The sequence below is a fragment of the Babylonia areolata genome, chromosome 31 (assembly GCF_041734735.1).
Source record: "Babylonia areolata isolate BAREFJ2019XMU chromosome 31, ASM4173473v1, whole genome shotgun sequence".
Lineage (NCBI taxonomy): Eukaryota > Metazoa > Mollusca > Gastropoda > Neogastropoda > Buccinidae > Babylonia > Babylonia areolata.
In genome coordinates, this window is record NC_134906.1 from 30,599,803 (window position 1) to 30,614,824 (window position 15,022).

Below are 15,022 nucleotides of genomic sequence, written 5' to 3' on the forward strand. Positions count from 1 at the left end.
TAGAATAAAAGAGACAGAACCAACAGCTATGGTAAAATAAAGATATATGGAAAAGAAGACGGCTGGATGTTTCTGTCCTGGCTGTTCTCTTCAATCTGTGTGATCCGCACAAACAACACAATCACTGAAAATAAAGGTTTGTCAGAAGGCTAGTTTCGACACAGGCAGAAAAGGACAAAGTGGGTTGCACAGAAAAGAGGAAAGGACTGTCTTATTTAACCTTTGTGTTCAGGCAACATTGAAAACAAGTCTGATTATTTATCTTTTCATTCTTCCTTTATTTCTAGTTTTAATGGAAATTTGAATGCAAGTTTTTAATTGGTGTCCTGATTCGCAATAACTTTTTTCAAATCGGAAGTTGTAATTTAATTATTCACATTTTTATTTCAATGTTGACAGTTGGTATTCCAGTTAGTAATTTTTTTTTTTATACCAGTTTGAAAGTGGAGTGATGGCCTAGAGGTAACGCGTCCGCCTAGGAAGCAAGAGAATCTGAGCGCGCTGGTTCGAATCACGGCTCAGCCGCCGATATTTTCTCCCCCTCCACTAGACCTTGAGTGGTGGTCTGGACGCTAGTCATTCGGATGAGACGATGAACCGAGGTCCCATGTGCAGCATGCACTTAGCGCACGTAAAAGAACCCACGGCAACAAAAGGGTTGTTCCTGGCAAAATTCTGTAGAAAAATCCACTTCGATAGGGAAAACAAATAAAACTGCACGCAGGAAAAAATACAAAAAAATGGGTGGCGCTGTAGTGTAGCGACGCGCTCTCCCTGGGGAAAACAGCCCGAATTTCACGCAGAGAAATCTGTTGTGATAAAAAGAAATACAAATACAAATACGAAATTCGTAATTCACTCATTCACTTTCGCTTTAATGTCTGTAAATGGTATTCCAGTTTGCAATTGGTATGCCGATTACACATTTGTAAGTCAATTGTTCACATTCGCTGTTATGTTTGTAATTAGTATTGCAGTTTGTAATTGGTATACCAATTTGAAATTTGCCATTCATAATGATTGTTTCACATTTATTGTAATGTTTGTAATTGGTATCCCAGTTCCAGCTTGTAACCAGTATACCAAATTGAAATTTGCCATTCATGAAATGAATCATTGTTTCACTTTCGCTATAATGTTTCTAATTGGTATTCCAGTTTTTAATTGGTATACTAGTTTGAAATGAGTACACCAATCATTGCCATTGACTGCAGGTGAGACAGTGCTGCACCTGGCCATAGTGAACGAAGACCCGGCCATGGTCAAGTTCCTGTTGGATCACGGGGCAGACTTCAACATCCGGGCATGTGGCAACTTCTTCTGCCCCGAAGACCAGAAAGAGTCGCGCACTGACCGCATGGAGAGCGAGATGGTGGTGGTCAACCCCAAGACCAACTACGACGGGTCAGTGCACGGCTCTTGTCGCTCTGTGGGAGTGAATGTTTCTTTAACCTCTTGTCTCTTGTGGGAGTGAATGTTTCTTTAACCTCTTGTCGCTCTGTGGGAGTGAATGTTTCTTTAACCTCTTGTCTCTTGTGGGAGTGAATGTTTCTTTAACCTCTTGTCTCTTGTGGGAGTGAATGTTTCTTTAACCTCTTGTCGCTCTGTGGGAGTGAATGTTTCTTTAACCTCTTGTCGCTCTGTGGGAGTGAATGTTTCTTTAACCTCTTGTCTCTTGTGGGAGGGAATGTTTCTTTAACCTCTTGTCTCTTGTGGGAGGGAATGTTTCTTTAACCTCTTGTCTCTTGTGGGAGTGAATGTTTCTTTAACCTCTTGTCTCTTGTGGGAGGGAATGTTTCTTTAACCTCTTGTCTCTTGTGGGAGGGAATGTTTCTTTAACCTCTTGTCTCTTGTGGGAGGGAATGTTTCTTTAACCTCTTGTCTCTTGTGGGAGGGAATGTTTCTTTAACCTCTTGTCTCTTGTGGGAGGGAATGTTTCTTTAACCTCTTGTCTCTTGTGGGAGGGAATGTTTCTTTAACCTCTTGTCGCTCTGTGGGAGTGAATGTTTCTTTAACCTCTTGTCTCTTGTGGGAGGGAATGTTTCTTTAACCTCTTGTCTCTTGTGGGAGTGAATGTTTCTTTAACCTCTTGTCGCTCTGTGGGAGTGAATGTTTCTTTAACCTCTTGTCTCTTGTGGGAGGGAATGTTTCTTTAACCTCTTGTCTCTTGTGGGAGTGAATGTTTCTTTAACCTCTTGTCTCTTGTGGGAGTGAATGTTTCTTTAACCTCTTGTCTCTTGTGGGAGTGAATGTTTCTTTAACCTCTTGTCTCTTGTGGGAGTGAATGTTTCTTTAACCTCGTCTCTTGTGGGAGGGAATGTTTCTTTAACCTCGTCTCTTGTGGGAGGGAATGTTTCTTTAACATCTTGTCTCTTGTGGGAGGGTGCAATAGCCGAATGGTTAAAGCACTGGACGTTCAATCTGAGGGTCCCGGTTTCCAATCTCGGTGCACCTGGTGGGTAAAGGGTGGAGATTTTTCCGATCTTCCAGGTCAATATATGTGCAGACCTGCTAGTGCCTGAACCCCCTTCGTGTGTATGCGCACGCAGAAGATCAAATACGCATGTTAAAGATCCTGTAATCCATGTCAGCATTCGGTGGGTTATGGAAACAAGAATATACCCAGCATGCACGCCCCCGAAAACGGAGTATGGCTGCCTACAAGGCGGGATAAATAAACAAGAACGGTCATACACGTAAAATGTTACATGGCTGTGTGAGTGTGTACGCGTGTGCGTCTGAAACCTGATTGAATGACACAGGAAACGAATGATGAGCGCCCAGTGGCAGCCGTCAGTCGGCTCTACCCAGGTTGGCAGCCTGTGGTGCAAATGTCCCCGTGTATGTAAAGCGCTTAGAGCTTGGTCTCTGACCGAGGATAGGCGCTATATAAGTATCCACATCAAGGAAGGTGGCAGAATGGTTAAGACGCTCAGCTGCCAATACAGACAGTCCGTGAAGGTGTGGGTTCGAATCCCGCTCTCACCCTTTCTCCCAAGTTTGACTGGTAAATCAAACTGAGCGTCTAGTCTTTCGGGTGAGACGATAAACCGAGGTCCCGTGTGCAGCACGCACTTGGCGCACTGAAAAAGAACCCATGGCAACAAGAGTGTTGTCCTCTGGCAAAATGATGTAAAAATAAATCCACTCTGATAGGTACACAAATATAACAGCATGCACTCAAGGCCTGACAAGCGCGTTGGGTTATGCTGCAGTCGGGCATCTGCTCAGCAGATGTTGTGTAGCGTATATGGATTTGTCCGAACGCAGTAACGTCTCCTTGAGAAACTGAAACAGCTAATGAATGTATTTCTTTAACCTGTTATCTGCTAAACCTTGGTGATCAGATTGAAATGCATTTCCTAATTCAGTTAAGTCATTTATTCTGACCAAAGTGATAATGATGACCTCACGAGGAAGATGTCCAATGGTGACTGACATCCTGACCTGTAAACTATGATCTCAGTCAGTGGACAGCCTTTCACTGGGGGGACTTCCTCTTCTTCTTCTTCTTCTGTTAGTAGTAGTAGTAGTATCAATACTCATTGATTGTACCTGTGTAACACCAGGGTGTGATTGTCCTACCTTCAGGTATATTTACCTGGGGGAGTACCCCTTGAGCTTCGCGGCAGACAAAACAATAAAAGGTGTGTTGATCATGTCTCAGGGTACCGGGTACATTCACCTGGGGGAATACCCGCTGAATTTAGCGACAGAGAATAAAGGATGTGTTTGTGATACCTTCAGGTACATTTACTTGTGTGTTGATGATACTTTCAGGTACATTTACTTGTGTATTGAAGATACCTTCAGGTACATTTGCCTTAGGGAGTACCCGCTGATTTTGGCGGCAGAATCTAAAGGGCGTGTTTGTGGTACCTTCAGATACATTTACCTGTGTTTTGATGCTACCTTCAGGAACAATTACCTGTGTGTTCATGCTACCTTCAGGTGCATTTGCCTATGTGTTGATGATACCTTGAGATACATCTACCTTGTGTTGATGCTACATTCAGGTACATTTACCTGTGTGTTGATGCTATCTTCAGGTACATTTACCTGTGGTGTTGATGCTATCTTCAGGTACATTTACCTGTGTGTCGATGACACTTTCAGGTACATTTGCCTGTGTTGATGCTACCTTCAGGTAAATTTACCTGTATGTTGATGACACCTTCATGTACATTTAACTGTGTGTTGATGCTACCTTCAGGTACATTTACCAATGTGTTGATGCTACCTTCAGGTACATTTACCTGGGGGAGTACCCCCTAAGCTTCGCGGCCTGTCTGGGTCAGGAGGAGTGTGTCCGGCTCCTGCTGGCCAAGGGAGCTGACCCCAATGCTCAGGACAGCAACGGTAACACTGCCCTGCACATGTTGGTCATCCACAACAGGAAGGTGTGTGTGTGTGTCTGTGTCTGTGTGTGTGTTTGTGTGTGTGTTTGTGTGTGTGTGTGTGTGTGTGTGCGTGTGCGTGTGTGTGTTTGTGTGTGTGTGTGTGTTTGTGTGTGTGTTTGTGTGTGTATGTGTGTGTGTGTGTCTGTGTGTGTGGGTGTGTGTGTGTTTGTGTGTGTGTCTCTGTGTCTCTGTGTTTGTGTGTGTGTGTGATGTTTTGAGTGTGTGTGTGTCTGTGTGTGGGTGGGTGTGGATGTGTGTATTTGTGTGTGTATGTGTAGATGTGTGTGTGTGTGTGTGTGTGTGTAGTTTGTGTGTCGATCGGTGGGTGGGTGTTTATGTGGATGCGCACGTGTGTGTGTGTGTGTGTGTGTGTGTGTGTGTGTGTTCATTCTTTAGTTTAACGTCTTTTCACTATAAGTGATATTAGTCGAGGGTAGGGAAAAAAAATTGTATATGCAAGCAAGAGAGAGAGAGAGAGTGTGTGTGTGTGTGTGTGTGTGTGTGTGTGTGTGTGTGTGTGTTTGACAGTCGAAAGTAAATGCTGAACTGCATCAGACAGTCCACACAATTCAAATCTTGTGTTGACTGCTATATATAGCTGTCCCATGAAATCGGGTTTTCACCTCATATTCCATGCGTTCACAGAGATATCTGTCCACAGTCAATCAAGTTGAACTCGGCTGATTGTGATTCTGAGTGTTGCAGTACTCTTGATGTATAACTGGTTTGTGCTCAGTATAACTGACTTTTCTTCACTTTGATCATCATGTCATGCCTCGTGTTTGTCACCAGACTGCCTCACAGGAAAAGGTTTGCATTTTCTACACAGTAATCCCTGTAGACTGTCAGTCAGGCTGAATGGACATGTTCTGCCCTGTGCCTACATCGACATTGTGCGGGCTGGGAGGCGTGTGTTTTCTGTTAATTGGTTTATATGTTTGTTTCCTTTAAGTTTTTGTTTGTTTGTTTTTTGGGGTTTTTTTGTTCATTTATTTTCTCGCTAGCTAGCTTGCTACCCTGCGGTGGGCTGAGTCGTTAGACAGTCGTTGAGCTGTTTTTGCTCTCACAGTAATGCTTGGAAGGCTTGAAAACAGCACTTTTGTTTGGTTAGTTACTGTTTTGTGTATCGTATGTTGTACCAGCGTCTGCCCTCCATCCATCCATCATCCTCTCCCACCCCAGTCTGACATCCACCCCTTTCTGCTCCATCCACCCCAGTCTGACATCCACCCCTTTCTGCTCCATCCACCCCAGTCTGACACATCCACCCCTTTCTGCTCCATCCACCCCAGTCTGACATCCACCCCTTTCTGCTCCATCCACCCCAGTCTGACACATCCACCCCTTTCTGCTCCATCCACCCCAGTCTGACATCCACCCCTTTCTGCTCCATCCACCCCAGTTTGACATCCACCCCTTTCTGATCCATCCACCCCAGTCTGACATCCACCCCTTTCTGCTCCATCCACCCCAGTCTGACATCCACCCCTTTCTGCTCCATCCACCCCAGTCTGACATCCACCCCTTTCTGCTCCATCCACCCCAGTCTGACATCCACCCCTTTCTGCTCCATCCACCCCAGTCTGACATCCACCACTTTCTGCTCCATCCACCCCAGTCTGACACATCCACCCCTTTCTGCTCCATCCACCCCAGTCTGACATCCACCCCTTTCTGCTCCATCCACCAGTATGACACATCCACCCCTTTCTGCTCCATCCACCCCAGTCTGACACATCCACCCCTTTCTGCTCCATCCACCCCAGTGTGACACATCCACCCCTTTCTGCTCCATCCACCCCAGTGTGACACATCCACCCCTTTCTGCTCCATCCACCCCAGTCTGACATCCACCCCTTTCTGATCCATCCACCCCAGTCTGACACATCCACCCCTTTCTGCTCCATCCACCCCAGTCTGACACATCCACCCCTTTCTGCTCCATCCACCCCAGTCTGACATCCACCCCTTTCTGCTCCATCCACCCCAGTCTGACACATCCACCCCTTTCTGCTCCATTCACCCCAATCTGACATCCACCCCTTTCTGCTCCATCCACCCCAGTCTGACACATCCACCCCTTTCTGCTCCATCCACCCCAGTCTGACACATCCACCCCTTTCTGATCCATCCACCCCAGTGTGACACATCCACCCCTTTCTGCTCCATCCACCCCAGTCTGACACATCCACCATTTTCTGATCCATCCACCCCAGTCTGACACATCCACCATTTTCTGATCCATCTACCCCAGTCTGACACATCCACCCCTTTCTGCTCCATCTACCCCAGTCTGACACATCCACCCCTTTCTGCTCCATCTACCCCAGTCTGACACATCCACCCCATTCTGCTCCATCTACCCCGGTCTGACACATCCACCCCTTTTATGTATGGCTGTGTCCCCACATAGCTTATGGCTGTGTCCCCACATAGCTTATGGCTATGGCTGTGTCCCCACATAGCTTATGGCTGTGTCCCCACATAGCTTATGGCTGTGTCCCCACATAGCTTATGGCTGTGTCTCTATATTAGAAAATAGCTTTCCTTTACGTATGCGTACCTGTATTTATCTGTGCACAGGCTGACTGGAACACGATGATTACAGCAGCTCTGTACCAATGGTGTGTACCTGTGTGGAGAGAGAAAGGTGTTGTTGTTGTTGTTGTTGTTGTGTGGTGCACAGTGATTACAACAGTACTGTACTAAGGTGTGTACCTGTGTGGAGAGAGAAAGGTGTTGTTGTTGTTGTTGTGTGGTGCAGAGTGATTACAACAGCACTGTACTAAGGTGTGTACCTGTTGGAGAGAGAAAGGTGTTGTTGTTGTTGTTGTGTGGTGCAGAGTGATTACAACAGCACTGTACTAAGGTGTGTACCTGTGTGGAGAGAGAAAGGTGTTGTTGTTGTTGTGTGGTGCAGAGTGATTACAACAGCACTGTACTAAGGTGTGTACCTGTTGGAGAGAGAAAGGTGTTGTTGTTGTTGTTGTTGTGTGGTGCAGAGTGATTACAACAGCACTGTACTAAGGTGTGTACCTGTGTGGAGAGAGAATGTTGTTGTTGTGTGGTGCAGAGTGATTACAACAGCACTGTACTAAGGTGTGTACCTGTGTGGAGAGAGAATGTTGTTGTTGTGTGGTGCAGAGTGATTACAACAGCACTGTACTAAGGTGTGTACCTGTGTGGAGAGAGAAAGGTGTTGTTGTTGTTGTGTGGTGCAGAGTGATTACAACAGCACTGTACTAAGGTGTGTACCTGTGTGGAGAGAGAAAGGTGTTGTTGTTGTTGTTGTTGTGTGGTGCAGAGTGATTACAACAGCACTGTACTAAGGTGTGTACCTGTGTGAAGAGAGAAAGGTGCTGTTGTTGTTGTTGTTGTGTGGTGCAGAGTGATTACAACAGTACTGTACTAAGGTGTGTACCTGTGTGGAGAGAGAAAGGTGTTGTTGTTGTTGTTGTTGTGTGGTGCACAGTGATTACAACAGTACTGTACTAAGGTGTGTACCTGTGTGGAGAGAGAAAGGTGTTGTTGTTGTTGTTGTTGTTGTGTGGTGCAGAGTGATTACAACAGCACCGTACTAAGGTGTGTACCTGTGTGGAGAGAGAAAGGTGTTGTTGTTGATGTTGTGTGGTGCACAGTCACCAGTGTTATCATACTGTGCTGATAACCTTTCCTTTTATCTCACGCCTCCACCTGTCCTTTGGATAAATGGAAAACAAGACCTGTGCACATACTCACATTACATGCGCGCACGTGCACGCACGCACACACACACACACACACACACACACACGCGCGCGCGCGCGCGCGCGCACATACACACACACACAAGCACGCGCACACATGCGCGCACACACGCGCGTACATATATATATATGTATATATGCCGAGCCCCAGACACAGTGAATATGGATTCACAACCCCCACGACCCCTGCAAGACTGTCGGAGCTTTTGACCTCTAACTTTTGAGCACAGTTAGAATGGTGTCAGAAACACAGACAGTAGTGACACTGCCCTGGTGAAGATCATGGAAAGTAAGACAGGTCAGTGATTACATGTTAATGCAGCTGACCATCTGTCGTGACGAAATGTAATGAGGCCTATCTGGACAGGCACTCTATCAAGTCATTCATTTTGGTCACGTCAGTAGTGACACTGCCCTGGTGAAGATCATGGAAAGTAAGACAGGTCAGTGATTACATGTTAATGCAGCTGACCATCTGTCGTGACGAAATGTAATGAGGCCTATCTGGACAGGCAGTCTATCAAGTCATTCATTTTGGTCACGTCAGTAGTGACACTGCCCTGGTGAAGATCATGGAAAGTAAGACAGGTCAGTGATTACATGTTAATCCAGCTGACCATCTGTCGCGACGAAATGTAATGAGGCCTATCTGGACAGGCAGTCTATCAAGTCATTCATTTTGGTCACGTCAGTAGTGAAGGATAGTCAGTCGTGTCCGACTACGACCATCAGAACAGAGGAGGCAAGTGCTGCCTGCATATCTGGGCTGGAATTTGATTACAGTGGAGACTGTTTTGCCCAAGTTACATAACCCCACGCTTTTGGCCAAGAGGGCTCTTGGGCAGTCGGTGTTGGGATGATTCCCAAAGGTCAACTAGCCCCGAAGGCTGCAGCACTAAGAGACAGTGCAGTCTTGTCTCCCAGTCTGAGAGTCATAGTCCTTCTCCAAAGACTGAGCTGTAAATGATTTCCCTTTGCGTTGATCACACAGCACTTGTCCTCCTATGTTGGGAGTCATGGTGCTTCACAAAAGACGAAGCTGGCGAGATCCCGGTAAATTAAGACAAACGGGTCAGTGATTACATGTTAATCCAGCTGATGATCCGTGTTGAGGAAATTTAGTGAGGCTTGTCTGGACAGTATGTCAAGCTATTCATTTTGGTCTGGTTTGAATAATGATAGTAATAGGTAAAACACTTTTGAAACTGCATGAGCATGTGTGTGTGTGTGTGTGTGTATGTGTGTGTGTGTGTGTGTGTGTTGGTATGCAGGTTATTGGGAGATGCATGTCTCTATCTAAAAGCTTTCAGCACTCATGACATTTTGTTGTGCACAAAGTTTGCAGACATCAATCAAGTTTTCAAAAACTGCAAGGACGGGCCAATGATTACATGTTTATTTTGCTGATACGTCTGTGTTGAGCAAATTTGAATCGCTGCAATGAGGCTTGTCTGAAAAGTCTAGACAAAGAGTCTAGGGATATCTGAATCATCATTATGTCAGTAATGAAAGGTCAATAGTGTTCTTAAATTGCACTTGAGCGAGCTCGTGCGCACGTGCACGTGTGTCTGTTTGTGTATGTATATGTTGATCATCTTTATTTGATTTGATTAAAACATTAACACACCGTTGTTGAAATGAGACACCAATAAATCATGATTTTATCTGAACGACACAATATCATAGTACCAAAAATGGTTATTGGTGATTTCATCGGAACAAAAGTCGTTAAAACGGGAAGATCAAGCAATACTGACTTTATCAAAACAATGACAAAAGGGGAATGATAAATCATATCATCACAACACCAGTTTATAGTTAAACAATGTGTTAAGGTGAGAACGGGAAGATCAAGCAATGCTGACTTTATCAAAACAGTGACAAAGGGGGATGATAAATCATGATATCATCACAACACCAGTTTATAGTTAAACAATGTGTTAAGGTGAGAACGGGAAGATCGAGCAATACTGACTTTATCAAAACAATGACAAAGGGGGATGATAAATCATGATCATCACAACACCAGTTTATAGTTAAACAATGTGTTAAGGTGAGAACGGGAAGATCGAGCAATACTGACTTTATCAAAACAATGACAAAGGGGGATGATAAATCATGATATCATCACAACACCAGTTTATAGTTAAACAATGTGTTAAGGTGAGAACGGGAAGATCGAGCAATACTGACTTTATCAAAACAATGACAAAGGGGGAATGATAAATCATGATATCATCACAACACCAGTTTACAGTTAAACAATGTGTAAAGGTGAGAGACTTACTTCACTATGGTTGGTGGGATGGGGTGGAACTGGTAGTGTTGTGCATGTTGTCGTTCGTTGTGACTGTTGAATGCAGTACCACACTAACTCTGGAGGAAACGGGCCAGTGATTAGGACTTTGTGCTGACACTCCGATGTTGAGTCAACTTGAATCGCTGCAATGAGGCCTGTTCTCATTCACGTATGTGTTGTTGTTGTTCCTCGGTTATATATATATATATATATATATATATATATATATATATATATATATATATATATATATATATATATATACGTCGCTAAAAAAATGTGAAAAAAGATAACAACAAAAACACACACACATGAGTGAGCTCAAGCGTGCGTGCAGAAGCTTATATTTTTATCACATTTTGCATATTATGCCATTTTTGTCGTACGTTTGTAAACATTTTCCAGCATTGCATTACCTTGATTGATTCAAAGAGTGGGATAAGGAAAGGACGGACGATCATATGTACACGTCAGATTAGTGTCTGACACACCAGGCCTATGATTACAGTAGCATGCTGAAGGAACTGTGTTGAATTGACAAAGAATCGCTGCAATGAGGCTTCACAACTATATGGTCGTCTCTGTTCTGTCCATCAGTTTAATCCCGTGATAACTATAGTACTACTACTTCTACTATGACTACTGCTGCAACTACTACTACTGCTACAAATCATAATAATGATAGTAATGATGATAATGATAAAATGATAATAATGATAGTAACAGTGTTTCTTGTATGTATATATATATGTATATATATATATATATTGTGTGTGTGTGTGTGTGTCTTTGTGTGTGTGTGTGTTCTTATATGAGCAAAACAATTGCGATGTAATACGAACATTATATAACACATATAACTTGATACGTCAAGGAATTGTGAAGCTGTCTTATAACAAAGAAATAATTTGTGTGTTTGTCTTATAAACAGCCTGTTCTATGGTAAAGACCATGGTTTTATAGTCCTGGTTTGATATGACAATTATTGCATATAATCAGTGTTTTGGATGATATGACAATTATTGCACATAATCAGTGTTTTGGATGATATGACAATTATTGCACATAATCAGTGTTTTTGGATGATATGACAATTATTGGACATAATCAGTGTTTTGGATGATATGACAATTATTGCACATAATCAGTGTTTTTGGATGATATGACAATTATTGCACATAATCAGTGTTTTTGGATGATATGACAATTATTGCATATAATCAGTGTTTTGGATGATATGACAATTATTGCACATAATCAGTGTTTTGGATATTAACAATGAATTTTTAATATAAATTTTATATATATATATATATATATATATATAGAGAGAGAGAGAGAGAGAGAGAGAGAGAGAGATACATGCATATATACGTACATACATACATACATACATATCGTATACGTTTGTATTGTGATATGTAGGTCTCTCCGAAGTGTACGTTTCTTATGATCAACATTTGATGAATAGTTATTTCCCCCATTTAAATAGAAATCGATTCCATATGATAATTCTATAATTATTTGGAAAGCATTATTGTAATACTCGCCATATTGAATAAGCAATTTATTGCATCTTATTAGAGTTCAAATATCAGTAACAAAAGAGCATCTCTCTCTCTCTCTTTCTCTCTGTCTCTCTGTCTCTGTCTCTCTCTCTCTCTCTCTCTCTCTCTCTCTCTCTCTCTCTCTCTCTCTCTCTCTCTCCTTCAAATCAAATGTACTTTGATTACACTTGTCTTGACAGGGGTGTTGGCCTAAGATTAAATTAATTAACTATTCAGTGGTTGGTGTTCTGTCTCTGTCTCTGTCTGTCTCTCTCTCTACTCTCTCTATCTCTTTCTCTCTCTCTCTCTCTCTCTCTCTCTCTCTCTCTCTCTCTCTCCCATCTTTCCCTCACTTCCTCTCCCTCCGTCCACACCCCCTTTCTCTCTCCCAATCTCTCCCCCCCCCCTCTCTCTCTCCCTCTCTCTGTCTCTCTTCAGAGTCGTGGCTATTCACAAAATGTCAGTAATTTCATTCATATCAAATAGTTATTGTGCTTTAAGTTATGTGCCCTTTGTTGATGTTCCTGGTGTCCTGTTTAACAAAACAATCCTTTGTACGGTAACGGCACGTCTGTATGTGCTTGTAATGATCATGTGAAGAGGAATGTGAACGTGAAGATGTGTTGTGAACGTGAAGATGTATATGTTGAGGGCTCGGGGTGGGAAACCAAGGACAGGCAGGGGTGGATACGAGTTGAGTGCAGAGTTGATATTGGTATTCACCATCCATATGTAACAGTTATGTCTTGTCAGATTTTATCAGAAATGTGTTTTGTTTGCATCTGTTATGATAAGGGCTGTTGGCCAAAGTCATTAAAATCTTTGTGTTCAGTGCCCCCCCCCCCTCTCTCTCTCTCTCTCTCTCTCTCTCTCTCTCTCTCTCTCTCTCTCTCTCTCTTCTCGATCAGTTTCGTCGAGAGAGAGACAGTGTGTGTGTGGGGGGATGTGGGGGGGGGGGAGCAGGAGGGGGGGGGGGCGTACATGACATGTAGAGGTAGTGTATTGTAAAGTACAGCCCCATAGTGTCCAGGTTTAATGGGTGGGTGATCAAGGTGCACATGAAAAGTGTTGTTGATCTGAGTGACGGTGGTGTGTATGTGTGTGTGTGTGGTGTGTGTGTGTGTGGTGTGTGGTGTGTGTGTGTGTGTGTGTGTGTGTGTGTGTGTGTGTGTGTGTGTGTGTGTGTGTGCAGAGTATGTTCGACCTGCTGGTGACCAGCGGAGCACGGCTGGACATCAAGAATCAGCAGGCACTGACCCCCCTCACACTGGCCGCCAAACTTGGCAGGAAAGATGTACGTGGGCTGTGTTGTGTTGTGTGGGGTTGTGGTGTGTAGTGTGGGGTTGTGGTGTGTGTAGTGTGGGGTTGTGTTGTGTGTTGCTGTGTTGTGTAGTGTGGGGTTGTGTTGTGTGTTGCTGTGTTGTGTAGTGTGGGGTTGTGTTGTGTGTTGCTGTGTTGTGTAGTGTGGGGTTGTGTTGTGTGTTGCTGTGTTGTGTAGTGTGGGGTTGTGTTGTGTGTTGTGTAGTGTGGGGTTGTGTTGTGTAGTGTGGGGTTGTGTTGCTGTGTTGTGTAGTGTGGGATTGTGGTGTGTAGTGTGGGGTTGTGTTGCTGTGTTGTGTAGTGTGGGATTGTGTTGTGTGTTGTGTAGTGTGGGGTTGTGTTGCTGTGTTGTGTAGTGTGGGATTGTGTTGTGTGTTGCTGTGTTGTGTAGTGTGGGATTGTGTTGTGTTGCTGTGTTGTGTAGTGTGGGGTTGTGTTGTGTGTTGCTGTGTTGTGTAGTATGGGGTTGTGTTGCTGTGTTGTGTAGTGTGGGGTTGTGTTGTGTGTTGTGTAGTGTGGGGTTGTGTTGTGTGTTGTGTAGTGTGGGGTTGTGTTGTGTGTTGTGTAGTGTGGGGTTGTGTTGCTGTGTTGTGTAGTATGGGGTTGTGTAGTGTGTTGTGTAGTGTGGGGTTGTGTTGTGTGTTGTGTAGTGTGGGGTTGTGTTGTGTGTTGTGTAGTGTGGGGTTGTGTAGTGTGTTGCTGTGTTGTGTAGTGTGGGGTTGTGTTGTGTGTTGTGTAGTGTGGGGTTGTGTTGTGTGTTGTGTAGTGTGGGGTTGTGTTGTGTGTTGTGTAGTGTGGGGTTGTGTTGCTGTGTTGTGTAGTGTGGGGTTGTGGTGTGTGTTGTGTAGTGTGGGATTGTGTAGTGTGTTGCTGTGTTGTGTAGTGTGGGGTTGTGTTGTGTGTTGCTGTGTTGTGTAGTGTGGGGTTGTGGTGTGTGTTGCTGTGTTGTGTAGTGTGGGGTTGTGTTGTGTGTTGTGTAGTGTGGGGTTGTGGTGTGTGTTGCTGTGTTGTGTAGTGTGGGGTTGTGTAGTGTGTTGCTGTGTTGTGTAGTGTGGGGTTGTGTTGTGTGTTGCTGTGTTGTGTAGTGTGGGGTTGTGTTGTGTGTTGTGTAGTGTGGGGTTGTGGTGTGTGTTGCTGTGTTGTGTAGTGTGGGGTTGTGTTGTGTGTTGCTGTGTTGTGTAGTGTGGGGTTGTGTTGTGTGTTGTGTAGTGTGGGGTTGTGGTGTGTGTTGTTGTGTTGTGTAGTGTGGGGTTGTGTTGTGTGTTGCTGTGTTGTGTAGTGTGGGGTTGTGTTGCTGTGTTGTGTAGTGTGGGGTTGTGTTGTGTGTTGCTGTGTTGTGTAGTGTGGGGTTGTGTTGTGTGTTGCTGTGTTGTGTAGTGTGGGGTTGTGTTGTGTGTTGCTGTGTTGTGTAGTGTGGGGTTGTGGTGTGTGTTGCTGTGTTGTGTAGTGTGGGGTTGTGGTGTGTGTTGCTGTGTTGTGTAGTGTGGGGTTGTGTTGCTGTGTTGTGTAGTGTGGGGTTGTGTTGTGTAGTGTGGGGTTGTGTTGCTGTGTTGTGTAGTGTGGGGTTGTGTTGCTGTGTTGTGTAGTGTGGGGTTGTGTTGCTGTGTTGTGTAGTGTGGGGTTGTGTTGTGTAGTGTGGGGTTGTGTTCTGTGTTGCTGTGTTGTGTAGTGTGGGGTTGTGTTGTGTGTTGTGTAGTGTGGGGTTGTGTT

General features: G+C 44.3%; 1 protein-coding gene across 4 annotated transcripts in view; it reads left to right on the forward strand.

Moving 5' to 3' along the window:
- LOC143276195 (transient receptor potential cation channel subfamily V member 5-like) overlaps positions 1 to 15,022 on the forward strand; it is a 70,912-nt gene that overhangs the window by 9,766 nt on the left and 46,124 nt on the right. For 3 of the 4 annotated variants that reach the window (XR_013053517.1, XM_076580635.1, XM_076580637.1), the window contains exons 3-6: positions 1,215 to 1,404; positions 4,247 to 4,400; positions 5,193 to 5,210; positions 13,185 to 13,286. Coding sequence is in view for 3 of the 4 variants with exons in the window: in XM_076580635.1 (XP_076436750.1) it covers positions 1,215 to 1,404; positions 4,247 to 4,400; positions 5,193 to 5,210; positions 13,185 to 13,286 (464 nt within the window). In the remaining variant the exon portion in view is untranslated. The remainder of the gene's footprint in view (positions 1 to 1,214; positions 1,405 to 4,246; positions 4,401 to 5,192; positions 5,211 to 13,184; positions 13,287 to 15,022) is intronic. The other variant, XM_076580636.1, reaches the window with a different exon arrangement.